Consider the following 24,524-nt stretch of genomic DNA (forward strand, 5'->3'; position numbering starts at 1 on the left):
TACTCCTTTGATAAAAATCTGGACCTCAGGGACTGAGGCCAATTCTTTTTGGAAGAATATTGATAGGGCCGAAATTTGAACCTTAATAGATCCCAATTTGAGACCCATAGACAATCCTGATTGCAGGAAATGTAGGAAAACGACCCAGTTGAAATTCCTCCATCGGAGCACTCCGCTGCTCGCACCACGCAACATATTTTCGCCAAATACGGCGATAATGCTTCGCGGTGACTTCCTTCCTTGCCTTTATCAAGGTAGGAATGACTTCTTCTGGAATGCCTTTTCCTTTTAGGATCTGGCATTCAAACGCCATGCCGTCAAACGCAGCCGCGGTAAGTCTTGAAAAAGACAAGGACCCTGCTGAAGCAGGTCCCTTCTCAGAAGTAGAGGCCACGGATCGTCCGTGACCATCTCTTGAAGTTCCGGGTACCAAGTCCTTCTTGGCCAATCCGGAGCCACTAGTCTTACTCCTCTTTGCCGTATAATCCTCAAAACCTTTGGTATGAGAGGCAGAGGAGGAAACACCTATACCGACTGGTACACCCAATGTGTTACCAGCGCGTCCACAGCTATTGCCTGCGGATCTCTTGACCTGGCGCAATACCTGTCCAGTGTCTTGTTGAGGCGAGACGCCATCATGTCCACCATTGGTTTTACCCAACGGTTTAATAGCATGTGGAAAACTTCTGGATGAAGTCCCCACTCTCCCGGGTGAAGGTCGTGTCTGCTGAGGAAGTCTGCTTCCCAGTTGTCCACGCCCGGGATGAATACTGCTGACAGTGCTATCACGTGATTCTCCGCCCAGCGAAGGATCCTGGCAGCTTCTGCCATTGCCCTCCTGCTTCTTGTGCCGCCCTGTCTGTTTACATGGGCGACTGCCGTGATGTTGTCCGACTGGATCAACACCGGTCTTCCTTGAAGCAGAGGTTTCGCCTGGCTTAGAGCATTGTAGATTGCTCTTAGTTCCAGAATGCTTATGTGAAGAGACTTTTTCAGGCTCGACCACACTCCCTGGAAATTTCTTCCCTGTGTGACTGCTCCCCAGCCTCTCAGGCTGGCATCCGTGGTCACCAGGATCCAATCCTGCATGCCGAATCTGCGGCCCTCCAATAGATGAGCCTCCTGCAACCACCACAGAAGGGATACCCTTGTCCTCGGCGACAGGGTTATCCGCAGGTGCATCTGAAGATGCGACCCTGACCATTTGTCCAACAGATCCCTTTGCATGGAATCTGCCGAAAGGGATTGCTTCGTAAGAAGCTACCATTTTTTCCCAGGACTCTTGTGCATTGATGTACAGACACCTTTCCTGGTTTTAGGAGGTTCCTGACCAGGTCAGATAACTCCTTGGCTTTTTCTTCGGGAAGAAAAACCTTTTTCTGAACTGTGTCCAGAATCATCCCCAGGAACAGCAGACGAGTTGTCGGCATTAATTGGGATTTTGGAATATTCAGAATCCATCCGTGCTGCTTTAGCACCTCTTGAGATAGTGCTAAACCCATCTCTAGCTGTTCTCTGGACCTTGCCCTTATTAGGAGATCGTCCAAGTATGGGATAATTAATACGCCTTTTCTTCGAAGAAGAAATATTATCTCGGCCATTACCTTTGTAAAGACCCGAGATGCCGTGGACAAACCAAACGGCAGCGTCTGAAACTGATAGTGACAGTTTTGTACAACGAACCTGAGGTACCCCTGGTGTGAGGGGTAATTGGAACGTGGAGATACGCATCCTTGATGTCCAAGGATACCATAAAGTCCCCTTCTTCCAGGTTCGCTATCACTGCTCTGAGTGACTCCATCTTGAACTTGAACTTCTTTATGTACAGGTTCAAGGACTTCAGATTTAGAATAGGCCTTACCGAGCCATCCGGCTTCGGTACCACAAAAAGAGTGGAATAATACCCCTTCCCTTGTTGTAGAAGAGGTACCTTGACTATCACCTGCTGAGAATACAGCTTGTGAATGGCTTCCAAAACCGTCTCCCTTTCTGAGGGGGACGTTGGTAAAGCAGACTTCAGGAAACGGCGAGGTGGCTCTGTCTCTAATTTCAACCTGTACCCCTGAGATATTATCTGCAGGATCCAGGGATTTACCTGCGAGTGAGCCCACTGCGCGCTGTAATTCTTGAGACGACCGCCTACCGCCCCCGAGTCCGCTTGCGAAGCCCCAGCGTCATGCTGAGGCTTTTGTAGAAGCCGGGGAGGGCTTCTGTTCCTGGGAAGGAGCTGCCTGTTGCTGTCTCTTCCCTCGTCCTCTGCCTCGTGGCAGATATGAATAGCCCTTTGCTCTCTTATTTTTAAAGGAACGAAAGGGCTGCGGTTGAAAGGTCGGTGCCTTTTTCTGTTGGGGAGTGACTTGAGGTAGAAAGGTGGATTTCCCGGCCGTAGCCGTGGCCACCAAATCCGATAGACCGACCCCAAATAACTCCTCTACGCATCGCCTGTCCACTGTCGTGTCCATAAAGCTCTTCTGGCCGAAATGGACATAGCACTTACCCGTGATGCCAGTGTGCAGATATCTCTCTGTGCATCACGCATATAAAGAAATGCATCCTTTATTTGTTCTAACGACAGTAAAATATTGTCCCTGTCCAGGGTATCAATATTTTCGATCAGGGACTCTGACCAAACTACCCCAGCACTGCACATCCAGGCAGTCGCAATATCTGGTCGTAGTATAACACCTGCATGTGTGTATATACCTTTTTGGATATTTTCCATCCTCATATCTGATGGATCTTTAAGTGCGGCCGTCTCAGGAGAGGGTAACGCCACTTGTTTTGATAAGCGTGTTAGCGCTTTGTCCACCCTAGGAGGTGTTTCCCAGCGCTCCCTAACCTCTGGCGGGAAAGGGTATAAAGCCAATAACTTCTTTGAAATTAGCAGTTTTTTTATCGGGGCACCCCACGCTTCATCACACACGTCATTTAATTCTTCTGATTCGGTAAAAACTACTGGTAGTTTTTTCACACCCCACATAATACCCTGTTTAGTGGTACCTGTAGTATCAGCTAAATGTAACATCTCCTTTATTGCCAAAATCATATAACGTGTGGCCCTACTGGAAAATACGGTTAATTCGTCACCTTCACCACCGGAATCAGTGCCTGTGTCTGGGTCTGTGTCGACCGACTGAGGCAAGGGGCGTTTTACAGCCCCTGACGGTATTTGAGGCGCCTGGACAGGCACTAATTGAGTGTCCGGCCGCCTCATGTCGGCAAACGACTGCTTAAGCGAGTTGACGCTATCCCGTAATTCCACAAAGGCATCCATTCTGGTGTCGACCCCCTAGGAGGTGACATCCTCATATTTGGCAATTGCTCCGCCTCCACACCAATAACGTCCTCATACATGTCGACACACACGTACCGACACACAGCAGACACACAGGGAATGCTCTATACGAAGACAGGACCCACTAGCCCTTTGGGGAGACAGAGGGAGAGTCTGCCAGCACACACCAAAAAGCGCTATATATGACAGGGATAGCCTTATGATTAAGTGCTCCCTTATAGCTGCTTTTATATTAATATATTGCCATTTATTTTGCCCCCCCTCTCTGTTATACCCTGTTTCTGTAGTGCAGTGCAGGGGAGAGACCTGGGAGCCTTCCTGACCAGCGGAGCTGTGACAGAAAATGGCGCCGTGTGCTGAGGAGATAGGCCCCGCCCCTTTTTCGGCGGGCTCGTCTCCCGCTATTTAGTACATTTAGGCAGGGGTAAATATCTCCATATAGCCTCTGGGGCTATATGTGAGGTATTTTTAGCCTTTTTAAAGGTTTTCATTTGCCTCCCAGGGCGCCCCCCCCCAGCGCCCTGCACCCTCAGTGACTGCCGTGTGAAGTGTGCTGAGAGGAAAATGGCGCACAGCTGCAGTGCTGTGCGCTACCTTAAGAAGACTGCAGGAGTCTTCAGCCGCCGATTCTGGACCTCTTCTTGCTTCAGCATCTGTGAGGGGGCCGGCGGCGTGGCTCCGGTGACCATCCAGGCTGTACCTGTGATCGTCCCTCTGGAGCTTCATGTCCAGTAGCCAAGAAGCCAATCCATCCTGCACGCAGGTGAGTTCACTTCTTCTCCCCTCTGTCCCTCGTTGCAGTGATCCTGTTGCCAGCAGGAATCACTGTAAAATAAAAAACCTAAGCTAAACTCTCTAAGCAGCTCTTTATGAGAGCCACCTAGAATTGCACCCTTCTCGGCCGGGCACAAAAATCTAACTGGAGTCTGGAGGAGGGTCATAGGGGGAGGAGCCAGTACACACCACCTGACCTGTAAAAGCTTTACTTTTGTGCCCTGTCTCCTGCGGAGCCGCTATTCCCCATGGTCCTTTCAGGAACCCCAGCATCCACTTAGGACGATAGAGAAATTAGCAGTTTTTTATCAGGGGTAACCCACGCTTCATCACACACGTCATTCAATTCCTCTGATTCAGGAAAAACTACAGGTAGTTTTTTCAGACCCCACATAATACCCCTTTTTGTGGTACTTGCAGTATCAGAGATATGCAAAGCCTCCTTCATTGCCGTGATCATATAACGTGTGGCCCTACTGGAAAATACGTTCGTTTCTTCACCGTCGACACTAGATTCGGTGTCCGTGTCTGGGTCTGTGTCGACCGACTGAGGCAAAGGGCGTTTTACAGCCCCTGACGGTGTTTGAGACGCCTGTACAGGTACTAACTGGTTTGCCGGTCGTCTCATGACGTCAACCGACTTTTGCAGCGTGCTGACATTATCACGTAATTCCATAAACAAAGCCATCCATTCCGGTGTCGACTCCCTAGGGGGTGACATCACCATTACCGGCAATTGCTCCGCCTCCACACCAACATCGTCCTCATACATGTCGACACACACGTACCGACACACAGGGAATGCTCTGATAGAAGACAGGACCCCACTAGCCCTTTGGGGAGACAGAGGGAGAGTTTGCCAGCACACACCAAAGCGCTATAATTATATAGGAACAACCTTATATAAGTGTTGTTTCCTTATAGCTGCTTAAATATATATAATATCGCCAAAAAATGCCCCCCCTCTCTGTTTTTTACCCTGTGTCTGTAGTGCAGTGCAGGGGAGAGCCTGGGAGCCTTCCTAGCAGCGGAGCTGTGTAGGAAAATGGCGCTGTGTGCTGAGGAGATAGGCCCCGCCCCCTATTCCGGCGGGCTCTTCTCCCGGTTTTTCTGAGACCTGGCAGGGGTGAAATACATCCATATAGCCTCATGGACTATATGTGATGTATTCTTTTTAGCCAGAAAGGTATTAACATTGCTGCCCAGGGCGCCCCCCCCAGCGCCCTGCACCCTCAGTGACCGCCGGTGTGAAGTGTGCCTGAGCGCAATGGCGCACAGCTGCAGTGCTGTGCGCTACCTCATGAAGACTGAAAAGCCTTCAGCCGCCGGTTTCTGGACCTCTTCTTACTTCGGCATCTGCAAGGGGGTCGGCGGCGCGGCTCCGGTGACCCATCCAGGCTGTACCTGTGATCGTCCCTCTGGAGCTAGTGTCCAGTAGCCTAAGAAGCATATCCATCCTGCACGCAGGTGAGTTCACTTCTTCTCCCCTAGGTCCCTCGTTGCAGTGAGCCTGTTGCCAGCAGGACTCACTGAAAATAATAAAACTATCAAAACTTTTACTCTAAGCAGCTCTTTATGAGAACCACCTAGATTGCACCCTGCTCGGACGGGCACAAAAACCTAACTGAGGCTTGGAGGAGGGTCATAGGGGGAGGAGCCAGTACACACCACCTAGTGGTCAAACTTTTAAATTTTGTGCCCTGTCTCCTGCGGAGCCGCTATTCCCCATGGTCCTGACGGAGTCCCCAGCATCCACTAGGACGTCAGAGAAATTATATTACCAGTGTAGTAGGGTCTGCGCGCTGGCTCAGGACGCCCCTCCGGTGCCAACATCAGAGATGTTGCGGAGCCTTCCATGGAGTGCAGCCTGTTCAGAGCTGCGTTCCTACCCTTGTGCCGCCATACCCACCGGAGACCCGCTAACCAGGATGCCGGCGCTGTACTCACTACTCTTCTATCTTTTGGCTCTGTTAGGGGGTGGCGGCCGTGCTGTCGGAGTGGTCGCCTCGTGGGCTTTCGATCATTTCCCTCAGGAGCTCAGTGTCCTGTCAGCGGAGTAGAGAACCATTACCTCTTTATCAAGTTGGTTCCTACTCAACCCCCCCCCCCCCCAAGTCCCACAAAGCAGGGAGACTGTTGCCATCTAAATGGAATCTGATAGGAGGGGCACAGAGGGACGAGCCAGCCCACACTAATGAACTCTTAAAGTGCCAGTGGCTCCCAAAGGACCAGTCTATACCTCATGGTACTAAAATGGACCCCAGCATCATCTAGGACGTAAGAGATATTAAGAATAGCAAAAGTAATTTGTATATACTCCTCATGCATGTGTGATTTCTCCACTTTCCTCACAGTCTGACACCATTGTAGTAGTGTCTACTGACGAAGATGAACCTGAGAGAGTGGTGTGGAGAATGTAGACTGCAAGCTCCAATGTGGTAGGGACATATTTAAATGCTTCAATATTCCCGGGAAACCGCTGAGTAATATGGGGGCATTATACAAATAAATATGCCTACCTTGGGAAATGGATAAATTCCTATGGCTTTCAGTACCATATCTATGCTGACACTACTCAATGTATTCTCTCTAAAGGGGGGATGTATCAAATCTTCAATAGAGCTAAAGCAAAGTTATCCACAGCAACTGGTCATAAGCCGATTGCTTTGGAATACTTCTCCATCTCGCGCAAAGGTTTGATAATTTTTATGCAGCCACAAATCCATGCCCAATGACCAATAAACTGTCCACAATTCTACCCCAACCTACACGTGCAGTCTCACTGAAATGTATTCACCCTAATCACCCTTGTCCCAAGACCACCTGATACATCTGCAGAATGTTTTCAGAGTAGCCCCTGTCTGGAACTTTTCTCTATCACTCAGTGTGGTAAATTTACTAAGGTGGGAGTTTTTTAGAACTGGTGATGTTGCCCATAGCAACCAATCAGATTCTATCTATTATCTTCTAGAAGCAGCTAGATAAATGTTATGTAGAGTCTGATTGATTGCTATAAGCAACATCACCAGTTGTAAAAAAAAAAAAAAAAACACAACAAAAAAACTCCTACCTTAGTAAATTGACCCCAGTGTGTGCCACCGGCTGCAGAAAACTCAGAGACTCCTATTTGTCTACCATCCTCTAACAAGGGGTTCTCTCTCCCGACTATTAGTGTGCCTTGAGGACCATGGTAGGGAATCTCTGCTCTAACACTTTCCACACACCACAACTGTCATTTTGCACGGCTATGATCAGATACTCAGACTTGCGGGGGAAACCCCCGCATGTCAGGGCCTACACCCCCCACCCCCATTCCCCGCCCCACACAAGTACAAAAGCATCGCATAGCGACAATGCTTTTGTACTTTAGGAGTAGCTTCCAGCCAGCGCAGCTCCTGTGCTCTGGCAGGGAGCTACTCGTCGCCGTGAGGGTCGCATTGGCTGTGTGTGACGTCACGCAGCCGCCACGGCCTACACACCGCGCCCCCTAAACGGCTGCCAAACACCGCCGACACGCGCCCTCCCGCCCAGCTACCACCTCTGCCTATCAGGCAGAGGCGATCGCAGGGCTGAGACGGCCGTCGGCTGTCTGGCATGTGCCGGCGCCGCATGCGCAGTTCAGACCTGATCAGTTGCTGTGCGAAAACGCACAGCACCGATCAGGTCTGAATTAGGCCCTGTGAGCGCTGTGCCAAATTCAAATAGGGGAGACACACCCACTACCAGTGAGTCCCAGCTGGCGATGTTTGGAGTGGCAGTTGGTGTGAATCCCCTATTTGAATTTTGGAACGCGCTGCAGCCACACCTCTGGAGCCGCCACTGTTACTATGTATAAAAGCTTTGGGGAAGAATTTATAAAACGCAAGCATTCTAATAAATAATAACTGCTCCTATACAAATAACCAACTCTTGAGAGCTGCTCATAACGCACACTAATGAAGTGAAGCCGTGATGTAAGGAAATACAGGCAGAAATTCCCCAACTGTGATGCAAGACTGATCAGTTCCTACAAAGACCAGTATACTGGCAAAGGTGGCCCTACCAGCTATTAAATAATGCAGTGTACTGTACTTACTTACTTACACACACACACACACACACACACACACACACGACTCCTTCTCGTTGATGCACTTTTTTTGTTGAATAAATAATGACAAAGTAAAATCTTTTTTTGTGTTGTCATAGGAGATTAGATTTAACAAACTGTAGTGCTTGGTGAGGACCAGCTTGTCAATTATAGATGTAACAAAGCCCAGCTTGGCTGCGACTAGCTGCACCCATGATCCGTTTGCCGCAGGTGAGTGCAAATGGGCATACAATCACACCCACGTCCCATAAGCTTTCTATGGTGCGATCGTGGGTGCAAATAGACGCAGCCCGCCGCACCAGTTCACTCATGCTATACGTATGCCCATGTGGCCGCATTGTGGGCTGAACGAGTGTGGCTACATCTGTATCTATAAGATAGCACCCCGATGTGCTTGCAGATGTATAAACAGTCAGTGGCAATCGATTTGCCCCAGCACAGCACTGTCCGCTCTGTCCCTGGGTGCGGTGACTGCCTGGCTCCAGACTGCATGTGAGATCTCGCATATACCTGGTGGAGCCGGCAGGGTGTAGAGAGCTGTGGGCGCTGGCGGGGATCACCTAGGGCTTCAATCCCCCACTCCGCAGGCGAGATGTTCATACATCTTGTCTGTGTTTCTTCCTGGTTTGTCTGGGTAAAGAGGTGAAGCAGGAAGATCTATAGCAGCACGAGTCGCTATAATACATTTCCCCCACACAACAGTTTGGAGAAACATTGAAGATTAGGAACGAGCAATAACAATAATATCACTCGTTATTAGATCTGCCCTTATAACTGGACACAGAATTATCTCAGTTGATATAGTACTACTGGCGCATTCTGGGAAATCTGTGATCAAATAAGTCCAATACCTGAATTACTTGCTATGTATGGCCACAAGAACATTGAAAAGTTATCACAGGTTCTTCATTATCCATCTTTTATTTATTAAAGCAACATGACAAGTGTGTTTCACAGTGATATAAATGGCTTAGAAAATTTACTGTGTGCAACATTAGAAACAGGCAAAGGGAACAAGGGAGGAAAAGAGGGAGAGAGATCCAGTAAGGAACAGAGGGTAATGTTTATTTATACCTTCGTAAAAGGGGACATATTAAAAGGTTTTCCAAAGACAAAACAGATTGTGTACTTGTATGATCATTTAAATAGCTTTAAATATTCAGACATGCTCATTTCAATAAATTAACATATTTTGATTTATTACAATGAGCAAACATGTCACATTTGTGTAGAACAGAAAATAGAAAATTAAATAAGTGTCAAATGTCAATGTTCTAATTAAAAGGCTCGTAATTAGCACAAGTTCATCTTGATTTGGGGATCCTAGAAGTACACTGCTGTAAAATGCTAAATACACAATTACAATTCCCACAGAAGTGCTTTTCTTGCAATACCACTCTTCAACACTAAGTGGGGCTGTGTCCTTAATATGGACTAGTCTTGCTAGTGGGTACATTTATGACAGGTCCAAGTTCACCCTATTGAGACTTAACGTACTAGAAACAGTGATATGTTTAATATAAGGACACTACTAACCATGGGTAATCTGCTCTATTCTTTATCAGACAGAATGTTAGCAATTACAATGTTCAACAATATATGGCAGCGCTCTATAAATAAGATGCATAGAGAATGGTGACTAATTTGGTAAATTTCAGCCAATTTGGTTGAATCAATCAATCCTATATGATCCTGTAGTCTGGAAATAATGGAACCTGAATTGGGAAAGGTTATCAGATGCAGTTGTTCAGTCTGATTGACAAAACACCTGCAGCGGGATGTGGGATGCCGGCTGAATTCTGACACTTTTTTTTAAAGGGGCAATCACTTAGAAGGCAAAACCATGTCTTGTAAGTGATTGCCCCTTTAAAAAAACGTCCGAGTTCGGCCGGCATCCCGCACAGCCACCGGACTCGGGGCGGCATTACATCCCGCCGCAGGTGTGTACTCAAATCAATAATAGATATTATGTGTTCTAGATCACGAGTTCAAATGGGAAAAACAATAGGGGCCGGATGTAATGACACCCAAGACACCGTAGGTACAAGACACCGGCCGATCTCGAACATTTTTTTTAAAAAAGGCAACCACTTACAAGGCATGGTTTTTGCCTTTTCATTTATTGCCCCTTTACAAAAACATCCAAGATCGGACGGCATTACGCACCTCCAGTGATCTTGGGCGTCATTACATCCGGCCCTCGGTGCGACACTCGCAATAGCTAAAAGTTCCACTTATTTGCCAATAAAAAATAGAATTTAGATTATTGTTTCCAGGGTTAACCAACCTTCATATAATTTAACAGGTTTGCCAAGTATAATAAAACCTATTACCTAGTGACATACTGGCTGAAAAGAACTTAAGGAATCCTGCAAGCAAGCCAATGTGTTCAGTAGCAGTAGGGTGCAAATCCAGTACCATCAGAAAAAAGCACTCTCTTACAAAATATCTGGCCAAAAACTAAGGGGACAATTCAATTCCAAGTGATGTTGGAGCGATGCACATGTTGCCAAGGAACAGCATGTAATGGTAATAGTGGCGCAACATTGCTCCAATGTGACCTCAACATCACACACTTAGTGTTACATTGATCTACTGCATGTAAGAGTTCGATTGCTTCTTTATTAATGGCAATTTTGAATCCAAAAAGGATCAACTACTGCTCTTAACTTGTACGAGAAAATCCTAGGAAAACTTGTGTGTAAAAGCTCTGTTATACCAAATACATTTTCTCTACTCCACTACAGGAGCCCTGCCACTTCTTACAGAGCATTATATAAAGCTCCATTTTATTTATATTCCCTATTTTTTTTTTAGGAGAACTGATACATAATATTCCCTATACCCCCTGCACAGGTCCAGCACTGCTTGCATCTCCAAGAATAAAAACCTTGATGTACAAATGTGCACAAACTGTATTGAATGGTTATTTATGCTGATTGGATAAGCAATTGTCCAATCAGATCTGACAAAACATGTTCCGTCTCCCTGATTACAACCCAATACTCTGGGATTCTCTGCCGGTAGAAACAACCAAGCACCTCAGTCTGGGTTCGCCTAGCTGTTGAACTATGGCTATGCTGAAGATTGGTCCAGTGTAGCTGTACAAGATCGGAGTTTAGTTTATTGATTTTTTTTTTTCCTCCTGAACTTATTTTTAATCTTTAATAACCTTCAAGTTTAATAAATGGGTTGTTAAAATGATCTCTCAGCTTCTAAAAGCTAAGTTGAAGGCACCTACTAACAAAGGAGACAGATGTCAAGAGTGTGATTTAGTGCGTAGGATGGACTTACATTATTCACTCTACGGCCTTCAAGATAGCATCGGTAAGCGTGAATGAAAGTAATTTGCATAGATCCCAAACTTAAACCAGGACATAAAAGGGACATACACATAATCTAATAGAAGACATTGACTGTTCTCTTTTGATTGCATTATTAAGATTAATAAAGGCAAAATCAAACAAACAATATTAACATCCTATAAAAAATTGTTACCCATACCTGTACAACATTTTAAAAATAGAAATTTGTTTTTACATAGCTTTATAAAATAATAAAAAAAGGAAGAGGTACAAATACAATTTAGTTTCTCACTGCAAATTGTTGTCTTTGGCCAACATACGGGATTTGTTTAAGGGTTATAAGAGCAAGAATGTGTTTTAGGCTATTAAACATACCACTGTTATTAGTTCATTTTCCTCTTGAGAATTTGTGAAGCAAGATACAAAAAACACAGTTAACAATGCTTTAATGACTCCCTAGTGTGAATGAAACCTAGGATTGTTGACACTGTGTGGTCACTTTCTCACTACATTAAAATAAGGGACATTGTCCCACATACCGTAGGGTTGAACAATTACTGAAGCTTTGAGCTCTGTGCTACAACATTAAATAAAAAGTGTTCTTATTTATAATGTTCAGTATTTTATACAATATAGAATAACAAATGTGAAACCAGTTTTTCCAGTAGTATAAAAGTACATATCTGTCTACCACTTCTCTATAATATGGCTCATGTAGTCTTCTGTAGGCCAGCGAACATCCTCTGCCTCCTTGGCAAAAGCCTCGTTGGACCGCTGAAGAAGTCTCTCCTCACGATTCTTCTTGCGTTGTTCCATTCGCTCTACCTGCCTCTTGAACTGATAGCGCTGCTGGAAAAGGTCCTTTGCATAGTCGTACAGTTGCATGTCTAAGTCATTAAGCTCCTCGATCCTTTGTATAGTGCCATTGTCTAAATCAACTCCACCTGCACGAGTGTTGTTGTATTGCATGAAAGGTCTGATGAACTTCAGATTAAAAGTTCTCTCAAAGAGATATTGAGTCTTTCGCTGGAATTCCGTAAGGCCAAAAAATGCCATATCCTTTAAGTTCTTTTTGGCGCTGTCTAGCAGAAGCTGCGCTCGCTTGTTGTCAGGGATAAAGGACATATTGTAGCATCCAACAAGACTGAGGTCCGCCAACATCCTCACCTGGCGATTGTTGGCCAAGTTGTACGGACATTCCATAAACTCCTGCAATGTACACCCTGACCAGTCTGTGCCTTCATAGCAGGACGGCAGCTCCTCTGGTGTTGGTGTCCTTCCATCACACATGTGTAGGGATGTTTTCCAGGTGGCTCCTCTTTGCACATGTCTCCACTCACTGAGGTATCGGGAGACAGGGTCTCTTAGCAGTGTAATGTAATAAAATTTCCTGAAACGGAAAAGAGAGATAAAGTTAGGCAATGGTGCAAACAAGTATTAATAGACAGAACTACTTAGTACTTATCAAGCGTTTCACCATATGGCATCGCTGTGTTATAGACATATACTACTTATCATGCGTTTCACCATAAGGCATCGCTGTGTTATAGACATATACGGTTTGGAATACTTAGTATGCATAGGAAATAAATGAAGTATCAGAACTATTTAATTACTGTATGGAAATACTTTTCATTTGTTTGTCGTATAACTTCTGCTGAGGTGGCCCTATTTAAAAACAAAAGCTTTTAGTTATCTTTACTAAAAGCATATAACTGAAATGATCAACCATATAAAGGCACTTCAAGGATCCTCAGATGAAGACACGTCCCTCCCCATATGTTGCTTTGGGCGATTGTCTGTTTTGCTGGCATACATTCGCTAACTTAATCTTGGTTCGTCTCCCAGTTTCTAACGTTTGTGAATAAATGAGCCATGATACTTTTCTGCCTTTGAAGTGGGATGGTAAGGAGGCGCATTTTACACTGGATTTTGCAGAACTAATACAGTTACATAACAATACAAAGAGTGGAGTGTGGCTTATTGTGCATCCACTGAGCCTGAAGAATCCTTGAAGGTGTGCAGGATATAGGCGGCTGGAATAGGCCATTTATCAGCTTCCAGCAGAGGAAGTAAGAGGAGGGGGTATTGCTAAGGAGACACTAAGGAAATTAACAGCCCAGTTCAGTGTTCACCATTTCTTCTGCTTGGCTCATGCATATTATTCTCAGAACCCAATAGGGATGGGGGGTTTACAGGCATTGTATAACATTTGCAAGCACCTACATAGTACATGTGCATTAATTAATACACCATGGAGAATGTTATTAAAAAAATAAAAAAAAATGTTTATATTATCCAGATTTTAAATTCTGCGCATAATTTTAGCCCCGACGATATGCAACAAGAATGCCAGGTGTGTGGTCAGTAGGGGGTTTATTTGAGCCCCCACTATAAGACATAATATGTATTAGAGCCTTACTAAAGTACTACATAGATAGATACAGGACCAGTTAAAGGTTTCTCCACACCTTAGGCAAAACTTCCACACAGACTGCTGTTCTCCCCCACTTCCCTTATCAAATACTGACAGTGCGCTGTACAGCCACCTTATATATGGGCTGCAATGCGGAATGAAGAGCGGCCAGGCCTCCTGGAGCTGTCAAAGTTACTGCCTGTGCCTGGCAGAAGCAGATCTAGAGACTGCAATACGGGATCGATTGGCGGCTGAGGCTACTGTAAGGAATGGGTGCCGGGGGATTGCGGTGCCTGTTACCGGCGCAACTTCAAGGTGTCTGGGAGAGGTAGGAACATACCACCTTCCAGGCAGCCTCAGCAGACTGCCCCCTCAGGTCCCGATGCCCCTAGGCAGCTGCCTAGTGGAAGCGCCGGCCCTGGATAGGTATAATGTAAAGGGGCGATTCTCCATAAATGGAAACCACATTAAAATGGTAACAATATACTCCTCTGCTATACACAGTTTCAAAAAGCAAAATAAAATAAAACAAAAACAGAGCCAGGTTATTATATTAAATGTTAGTTCTTCGTGGAATGTAATCATGAAATCGGCATACAGACCTAACAGAAGGACAATTGGTATAGAAGGGAGGAAAGAAATCCCAATATAATCATTTGCACTGCACGTTTATTTATAGACTGCAGAGTATGAGACAATAGAGGCGATTAGGTGCTTTGCTTTATACATATTCATTAATTACGCATCATATTAACATGTGCAGGGAACATTGTACAATCAAATAACGCAACACTACAACACAGACCACAGTAAGTGCTGCTTATCAGAGCTATGGGACATTAATAAATACCCACTTATGGCTTGTATACATTTTCTCCATCTTTAGCAGCTCTAGCTTTGCTGTTTTCTGGACATACTTCTTATGCTTTTCCAATGACTCCCCTATGAATGCATCTGTGCATGGAATGCTTCAAAAAGGAGCATAAGGAAGCACTTCCATAAAGACTGCAATCACTATTAGAACAAACACAACGTAGTAATATTTTCCTAATGAGGTCATTCACAGCCGTGAGATGAGCCACCCAAAATATGTTTCGGCATGTTATTCTGTGGGTTCATTTCATTTTCGGCTTCGGATCATATTGTTGTTTAGAAAAAACAGTTTACATTTTCTGCCTTTCCAAATGAAGAGTAACTGTAGATCCTCTCGAGCGTTGGACGTGTCCGAGAATCTAGTATAGTAAAAGGTCACGTTATCCTCTCCTGGTTAGAATTCAAGGTCCGCCCCACCCCCTTCCCCCTCTTCCCCACACACTTACACACACCTGCCCCCATACACAAAAAAAGTAGATGTATCCAGCTTATGTTTTTTTAGACATTGTGGGGCAGATTAATCTAGCTTTGATGTTTCAGACGTGTTTGCTTCCTCGCAAAGGAGATGTGAACAAATAATAAGCTATAATAACCAGACGTGTGCACATTTCACAAACATATGAGCTAAAGAATAGGGGGGGGGGGGGGCATATATTACTAGATAATGTTACATTAACAGTTTTTAATGGCAACTATTCATACAGATATAAATGGTTTCACTTTGCCCTTGCAGGAACTAAGAGCGCATGGAGATCTAGCCACCAGAGCCTCTCTCTGTATATTACATTATTATGTAAACAAATCTGTGAATTAATAATCGTCACGTTAAATCACATAACAGGACATAATCATCTAGTCCTCACCAAGTACCAAAATTCTATAAATCTAATCCTGTGACAACTCACACAACGGATTCTGCATATTATTTAACAAATAAAACAAAAAGCAAATTCAACATGAAGAAGCCATGTGTGGAAAAATAAGTGATTTGGTTTCCAAATCGATAGGAAGGTAATTGGAACAAAGTGAACATATTTATTGCTAATCGGGATGTGTTATCTGCAAAGGTATCCGAAGCAATCATTACCGCTCTGTCTAGAAAGCGTCATAGGGGCATTCTGCAAACCAAATTTAAGTCCATCATTCTATGAGAAAGTTTTACAGACTGGAGAACACTGAAGGCCATTGCTATCTTCCTGGGAACAGGCATCCCAACAGATTCACTAAAAGATCTGACAATATTGATGCCCTGAGAAAAGGGCAAAGAACCCATCAAAGTACTTCCAGGGAGCTGAAGGCCAGTCTTTTGACATGGCAAATGCTAAAGTTCATGACTCTGCCATGAGATCAGAACAAGTATTTGTTTCATGGAAGGATAGCCAGGAAAAAGCCTCTTAAAAAAACAAAACAAAACACTGTAATACAATTTAGTATGACAAAATTGCATATGATCACAAAACAAGACTTCAGAACAATGGGGCAGATGCATTAACCTGGACATGTGTTAAAGCATTGATGAGCGCAAGGTGATAATGCACCAGCCAATCATTACAGATTTGAAAAATGTCAGGAGCTGACTGGCTGGTGCGTTATCTTCTTGCACTTATCACTTCTTTATCCCTTCTCCAGGCTTAATACATCTGCCCCAAGGTCCCCTAAATAGAAAAGACCAAAAGTGGGGTGCTTTGGTCTGTATGCAAAATGAGTGGTCTTCAGTATGCCGAATGTCGGGATCCCGGCGCACAGTATACCGGCGCCAGGATCCCGACACCCGGCATACCGACAGCTATTCTTCCTCGTGGGGGTCCACGACCCCCCTGGAGGGAGAATAAATAGCGTGGTGCGCCACCGTGCCCGCAGCGTGGCGAGCGCGCAAGGGGCTCCTTTGCGCTCGCCACACTGTCGGTATGCCGGCGGTCGGGCTCCCGGAGCCGGTATGCTGGTCGCCGGCATACCGTACTACACCCTGCAAAATATGCTGTTTGGTTAAAAGCAAACGTTGAGCAACAGCACAAGAACCACATACTAAGCACGGTGATGGATGGGTGATGACTTGTTTATTAACAGTATCTTATATACTTACTATGGTTGTGCTACAAAGACACCTGACAATCACTTTACAGCACAAAAGGACACACCACTAAAGCAAAAACGGAATGGCTAAAAATTAGATAAAGGGCCTTGATGGGACAAAATTCCTCACAAACTGCATAAGAGACGTGCAATTCTTCAGTTCTATGGAATGAGATAAATAATATTTTCAAGCAGTTTGCAAACTATGTAATTGTTAGTACTTTATTCATGTGACTAACAAAATGTGCAGATACAAGTTTGTTTGTATAGCCTGGCATATGACAAGACTGAAACACTGTGAACCATCCTACCAGTAAAACCAATTAGCCTTTCCCTATAGTGTTCCCAGGATCTCAGTGCCAGTTGGAACTAGTCCTAGTGAACACCTGTCCACTTTAACTGAATAAAACCAGCAGACTATTCTGCTCATACCAGAGAACAGCTGCATGGTGACCTGGGAGTGATTCAAGGTCGTGGTAATGACACGGAATTCTGAACTTGGCAGGGCCAATTCCACTTCAAACCAACCAAATCATATTTATTTTGTAAGAGCCAAAAGGTCGACAATATTGCCCACTTGTATCTTTATATCAGTTTTATATCACTTCAGGATGAGTTCAGAAAACAGTCCAACCACAATTTTGCTGCAAAAAACACCTCCAAAAATGGAACAGTTGCTGTGCCAGTCAAGCGCTACCATAGTAAAATATGAGGCTCGAAAGCCAGAAAATTAACAAAATAAGTTCACAGCCTTCAATTAACAAGTCTGAATGAGTCCCAATTTAGCATCTTCTATTTGTATGTTTTGTGTTGTCACATCCTTGAGTTGTGATATTATTGTCCAGCTGCACAAATAGAGGTGGTTTGAGCCTGTCTATAAAACCAAATTATTATGACCACCAGCCAACTGCAAAGTAGCTATTCTGCAGATATTGTGAACGTAGGATGTCTAAATCTGTATCAGAATGGAAAGGCAAAGGTATGCAGAGACCAGAGGCGGAACTACCATTGGTGCAGCAGGTACACTGCACCGGGGGCCCCTAAGCACTAAGGGGCCCACTGCTGCCCAGACCAGCAATGATTTTTCCCTGGCCCCCCAACCATTTTGAGCAATGTGGGATGAATGGCCCAGTGCAGAGAACAGATTGGGCTCCACTGTCTGAGGACCTGCCCCTTACCTTAAGTAGGCATGGCTGACCTTGTGTGTGCCGGACTGATGGAGAAGTCTTACCACCTAAAAGCGCTGATGATCACAGCCACTTACTGCCTCTAAGTAACAGACAGATATAGTTTTTTTCTGATTCAATACTGTCTATGAATTAGACAGCTCACACCCGGTGTAACTGGCACTGTCAGAGTCTGCCTGAATGAGTGCTGAACAGAGGAAAGCACAAGGGGCAGGGGTCACTTTATTCCTGCCCCCACCAAGATACATGACCCCTGTTCTCCGCACCGTGCAAGATACATGCACCCCGTTCTCTGCACTGTGTAGGGCATTTGGCCCCTTGGTTTATGTGTGTTTGGTCATCTATCTCTCATGTGGACTGACAGCCTATACCAGTGGTTCCCAAGCTGTGTGCCGTGGCACCCTGGGGTGCCTCGGGACACTTGCAGGGGTGCCCTGAGTTGGTGGTCCAGGACCAATTCCTACTATTTATTGTCAATGTGATAGGTAAAACTAGTGCTGGTGGCTGTCAGTAATAATATATGTGGACAAACAGAAGCAAATCTTGTCCCTGACCATATAACTGAACCTAAGGATGACACATAAACAAAATTTGCTTCATTCAATATTTCTTTCTAAATTTCTCAAAAAGAAACTTTTGGCCTAGGGGTGCCGTGAAAAATAAATCTAATACTCTAGGGTGCCGTAATTCAAAAAAGTTTGGGAACCACTGGCCTATACAGTTAAAGAATAATTCTTCAGCGTTGAGGCTGGCGTCTCTAAAGTCCTCCAGATGTCCAACAGGGTTCCCCAAAATTTCCATACTGGGTAGGAATAGCTATGTATTATTGGTCATAGCAGAAACTTCCAGGACTATTTCTTCTTTTCTGTCTACTTGAGACAATCACTGTAAGCTCTAATTACGCCATTTGTCTCCCATCTACTTACACAGAGTCTAAAAGAACAGATGGTAGAGGAAAAATCTGAGCCCCCTACCCACAATATGTAAAGCTTTATCCCTGAATTCTTCTGGAATTCTTCTGGCTGGTAATAAACAGAAATTAGGGGTAGAGGTCAGTCTTCCAAAGTTAATTATCTCTTATGTGCGACAACATACAACCTTGTACTGCAGATCAGTGAATGTGACCTTTCTAAATTAGTTGCTTTTATAAGCGATCATCCTTCTAGACATGACACAGATAGCAGAACTTAGGAATTGTATTTCTAAGACTTTTTCTGAGAAGACTTGGTGCCATTGGAAGATTAGTGAACACATAACCCCTGGTTTACTCACTCATACCCACCTTGGGCAGTTGTCATGGTCTATGTTTCCAGCTGCTTGTTAAAGTTGACCCGTCAACACCACATAAAACTACACTGGGGGTCTTTAAACCATGAAATAAGTATTTAACTCTATGACCAAGTAATAAAAAAAAAAAAAGTTTTTTTTATTTTTGTTTTATTTGTACTCTGCTCTGTTCTTTTATTGTTCTCCTACTTTTTTACAGTCATACTTAAGTAAACATTCCATAGAGCTAGGTTATTCCATACTATTCCTGTAGTCCTGAGGACAGGTTATTATTATTATCCTTTATTTATATGGCGCCACAAGGGTTCCGCAGCGCCCAATTACAGAGTACATAAACAAATAATCAAACAGAAAAACAGCAACTTACAATATAGGACAAGTACAGGGTAAATAAACATAGTTACATCAGCAGATGACACTGGAATAAGTATCAGGTGGCAGAAGACTGCTGGATTTGGTGCAGCTGAAGATTATTAAAGTAAGAAAAGGGTAAGCACATGCAATATCCCTAAGGAACTGGACCAAACATCAGCTACATTAAAGTGTATTCATCGCCTGGTATACAGTACATACTGTATGGAATACATGACTAGTATTCCTTATAACTCTTCTAAATCATTTGATAAAGGTTGGTTGGGGCCCCTGGCTCGCCACACAAAACACCCCTTCTCCTTTCGAAACAGGTTCATTTTCTCACCGCCTTTTTTTTTTTTTTACCAAATTTTCATTTTTAGATTAGTGCCATCCACCCAGACCTCTTTCTTCTTCTTCTCTATTTCTGTACATTATTCCATTTTTTTTTGTTAATGCCTGTCACAACGTCTCTTTTCTTATGTCCTATCCTCTTTTCTTCTACCCCTCTTATAAATAAAACCAGTCTCTATGTGATACATTATATTTTCATAGGCACTAATTTTGTACTATATCTAGTGTTACTAATGAATATATGCATTTCATTGCCTCCTGCTGTAGTGACTGTCTCAATAAACTGTATTAGTGTATTCATCGTGTGAAGATGTGCACTGTGCTGAAGTGTGAAAAAAAGATTTATACATTATCTCTATTCGCTCTCTTATGTTACGCCAGATAATGTTGTCTTGATCCATAGCATATGTAAAGAACGGGAAGATGCTCATGCGTGCCGCAAGAGAGTGTTCTTGCGCCACACATGAGCAAAAATGTATTCACAAGTACAGACTATGCATGTGAAATGTGGCTGTAATAAGGCACTCACGTAAACTCCATGGGGGTGTATCCACGTCAGTGCGGGCTATGCAGAGTTGGACATCAGTGAGAACAGGGCTGTAACAAGCAGCCTGCGACCGATTCTGCTGCCCAGGGCACAAGGCCAAGGGGTTACCACGGTCGTTACCCCAACAGCACCCTTTCCCACCTTGAGGATTGCCTGGAGAGGGACACTACTAATACCACGTTCACATTGCCATTGCCGGGTCACACCCGGGAATTGGACAAGGGTCCTTCCCGGGTGTGACCCGGCAATGGACCTGTGCAGCGTGAACGGGGTGGCTTCTCGACCCGGCAATATGCCGGGTAGGGTTGTCATCCAGGGGCGGGGCCAGAGGCGGCATTGGGGGCGGCGCTGGAGATGACATCATCTCATCGCCACCTCTCCTTATGCTGTGAACGGGTGCCGGGTCGCATCGACCAGGGTAACCCGTTCACACAGGCGACCCGGGGAATTCGGCAGTGACCTGGTTCATACTGCACAGCGACCTGTGTCGACCCGGCAAAAATACTCGGTCGATACCGGGTTTTTTGTGCAGTGTGAATGGGGTATTAGTGTGTGATCAGGGAAGTAACGATACAATCCCCCCCCCAAGCATTTCTCTCTTGTCCACTATTATAATGCCACACATCAGTCTGTGACATTGTAATCCAAGGCTGTGTCCTCACTAATGCATGCTGGGGGCATCTCTCTCCTACAGACGACTCCTGCTACCTTTGCACTTTAAATTAGCTGGAATTGCAGTCGCTTCCTTACAAAGATGAATCAGACCCACAGTTTGGAAGCAACAAAGCCAGTTCCGTCCAAATCAACATCAGCCCCAAGGTGCATCGCTCATTCTGATAAAGTGGAAACTTAAGAAAAAAAAACTGAACAGAACTACAAAACATAATAAATACAAGTCAATTAACAATTAATATGTTTTCAGAGATTTCTAAGTAAGATCCTGCAGAGACGGTCACACCCGGAGACTTAATTACAGATTTAGTAAAAGCCAGATGTCAAACATAGTTGTGAGATTAGATTATTTCTGGGGGAGAAAGTGTGTCCGAAAAACAAGAGGACTGTGAGCCAGTTGGCTGGATGAGTCGGGAAAAGATGTGCCGGGCGTGGAAACAAGACAATACACAGTGCTGGGCAGGGAACGCAGATTACCAGTAGATGGAACAGCTAAGGAGATACAATAACAGGTGGCTGTATTACGGAATACTATACATGAAAATGAAGCAGTGCAACAGAAAACCTCTCCCTGCAAGATGAAGCCAGATAATAACACGCAGGGTACGGGATCTTGCAGAGTGCTATAACAACAGGAGGAACAATACACAGTGCAGCCAAGGTTCTTCTTCAGCTGTTAACATATTATAAGCACTTCACCATTCCAGGCAGTACTATTTATAATGACGGACAGGCAGGTCTATCCACTAACACAGCCAACACATTACACAAGCCACATGACTGCATGTACGCCATTATAAATGCTAACACTATATTCTAAGCAAGGTTTACAGCCAGTAACACATCGCCAGAGTGACTGAATGTGTTACTTACTGCAAGTGTTATGAAGCTACATTTCTGGCTGAGAATTAACAAGTGTATGTATGGGGGAGGGGGGGGGGGGGGGGGGGGGGAGTTGCTGTTAGTTTGAGGGCACCAAATCGCTCCCTGCCAAAGCATCAAAGAGAATTCAAAGCAAAATGCCATCTACTAAGGAGGAGCGGATATAATACCAAATGGCCCTTGGACCAAGTAAATTACTGCATTCACGTGGATAATACAATAAATGTTCTCATACGCGGATACTTTTTGCCCCATATGACTTAAGAGGGTTGGGGCTTGGAGACCGGCGCTCGGGATCCCGGAGGGCAACATACCGACCCCGGGATCCCGGCAGCAGAATGCCGACGGGGGTAGGGGCGAGTGCAACAAATCCCCTTGCGGGCTCGGTGGCTCGCCACAGGATCTATTCCCGCTCTATGGGTATCGTGGACGCCCACGAGTGGGAATAGTCCCTGTGGGTCGGCATTCTGTCTGCCAGCATTTTGATTGCTCAGGATCCTTGCGTCGGCACATGACCGCATCCCAACGTAAGTCACCTGGTACTTAGGATTAGTATTTTCATAGCAGAGGAATTGGTATATAGGGGCAGATGTATTAAGCCTGGAGAAGTGATAAAGCAGTGATAAGTGGAAGGTGATAACGCACCAGCCAATCGGCTCCTAACTGACAATTTACATATTGGAGCCGATTGGCTGGCGCGTTATAACCTTCGACTTATCGCTGCTTTATAACTTCTCCAGGCTTAATACATCTGCCCCATAGTCACAGACTGAGAATAACAGAGCAGGTCACCCATATCAGTCCTGTCTTGCCTTCTTACACTAGATTGTGCACTTTTTCCTCCCTGTAGCTTAATTTTTCTGAATAAGTTCACTTACAGGTCGGTATCCAATTAAGTCACGGTAATTTACCGTTACTAACTGATCCCCCGGGGGTATCTAATTAGCACCACAAGCCGTCAGCTATCAGGGAAGTGTTTGAAATGCCCAAGGCATGAGAATAAATCCCCTATAAGTGGCCCATTTTCACGATTGCAGCCGCAAATAAAAGGGTCTGGGTACTTATCCTGGATCCTGTGTGTTTTCGTGTGAAAATGAGTAATTTTTTTTTATTTTGTATTTTGTATTTTTCTTGGGGAAGGGGTGGCTCTAACTGACCATTGGGCAATTAAAGCACCTTTTTCCACGAGAAAAATGCGGGTAATTTGATACCCTCATAGTGTGCTAGGTACTTAGGATTAGTGTTTCAGCGCAGCTATATAGAAGCTAATTGGTGCAACTAGAGATTCAGTGTATGTGGATACATCTGTAATAATACAATGACAATGAGACTGTAGTGGTTTGTAACCACCATGGGTTTCTAAAGAGTACCCAAAATAGGACCCAGGCTTCGGGATTCTGTTGGTTAGATCTAAAGGATGGCAAAAACTGGGAGAGTTAGAGTTACACTGTGGGGGGAGAGTTAGGTTGCGGGGAGGGTCGATTAGGGTCAGGCATTCCCAGGGAGGGTTAGGGTTAGGCTGCTTGGGTGGAAGGGTTAGGTATAGACTGCGGGAAGGGAGTAGGGTAAACATACTTTACCAACCCCTGTCAGGATTCCCTACTTCGGGATACCGGTGTCGGTCATATGACCACTGGCATCCTATCCGCTGGGATATTGTATGTATCCATTCTGAGTGGAGAACATCCCCATAGAAACCAATAAGTTTCTACCAATCATTTTATAGAATGTACTTGATAAATGCTAGCTAGTAGCCAAGTTGTTGCTATGGGCAACTCCTCTACTTGTCCGCTCCTCACTTTAGAAGGTTTGATACATTTCCCCCATGGTGTTTTTAGATCAGTTAGGAAATAAGGCTGTATTTTAGCCCTAAAACAGTAATAAATAAATAAATATATATATATATATATATATATATATATAAAGATTATTTTCCTTTAATAAACTATTGATGCTACAAAGCTACAAATACACTGGCACGTACCACTGCAGTCCAGGCAGTCATAATATCCTCCACGGAATGTGAAATAATGACAAGCGCACTGAGTTGGTATCTGTAGTATTTATGTCAGTGACAACCACAGTCAGACAGGTCTCCAGTAATACAATGTTGGCACATTCTTAGATATATAAATGTCTTTGGACAACAGGCATCTTAAGACTAAACAAACGTAAACCCGATATCTACTCACACATGGAATTTAACAAAAGGGAAAGGACTTTGACATAAACCCTGGCACCGCCAGGAGCAGAGGTATATATCTTAATTTGTCCCAGCATGCAGACCATCAATTAGCAGCACCAGGAATTCAAAGTATGAGTAAAGACATCCATCTTGCTCACAGAATCCCAGGCATTGTAAGCAGAATTTAGGAGAGCCTCTACCCCGTGTTATCGGTATACATGGTGTGAACCAGC

The 24,524-nt window shown here is 44.7% G+C and overlaps 1 protein-coding gene and 1 long non-coding RNA gene across 3 annotated transcripts in view; one reads left to right on the plus strand and one right to left on the minus strand.

The window, feature by feature from the left end:
* LOC134909093 (uncharacterized) overlaps positions 1–24,524 on the plus strand; it is a 203,883-nt gene that overhangs the window by 94,127 nt on the left and 85,232 nt on the right. The gene's annotated exons all lie outside the window — the stretch shown is intronic.
* HS6ST1 (heparan sulfate 6-O-sulfotransferase 1) overlaps positions 9,062–24,524 on the minus strand; it is a 159,948-nt gene continuing 144,485 nt past the window's right edge. For both annotated transcript variants that reach the window (XM_063915524.1, XM_063915525.1), the window contains one exon: positions 9,062–12,854. In XM_063915524.1, the coding sequence (XP_063771594.1) occupies positions 12,152–12,854 (703 nt within the window). In that variant the 3' untranslated portion in view covers positions 9,062–12,151. The remainder of the gene's footprint in view (positions 12,855–24,524) is intronic.

Source organism: Pseudophryne corroboree, chromosome 4 (genome assembly GCF_028390025.1).
Source record: "Pseudophryne corroboree isolate aPseCor3 chromosome 4, aPseCor3.hap2, whole genome shotgun sequence".
NCBI classification, from domain to species: Eukaryota; Metazoa; Chordata; class Amphibia; order Anura; family Myobatrachidae; genus Pseudophryne; species Pseudophryne corroboree.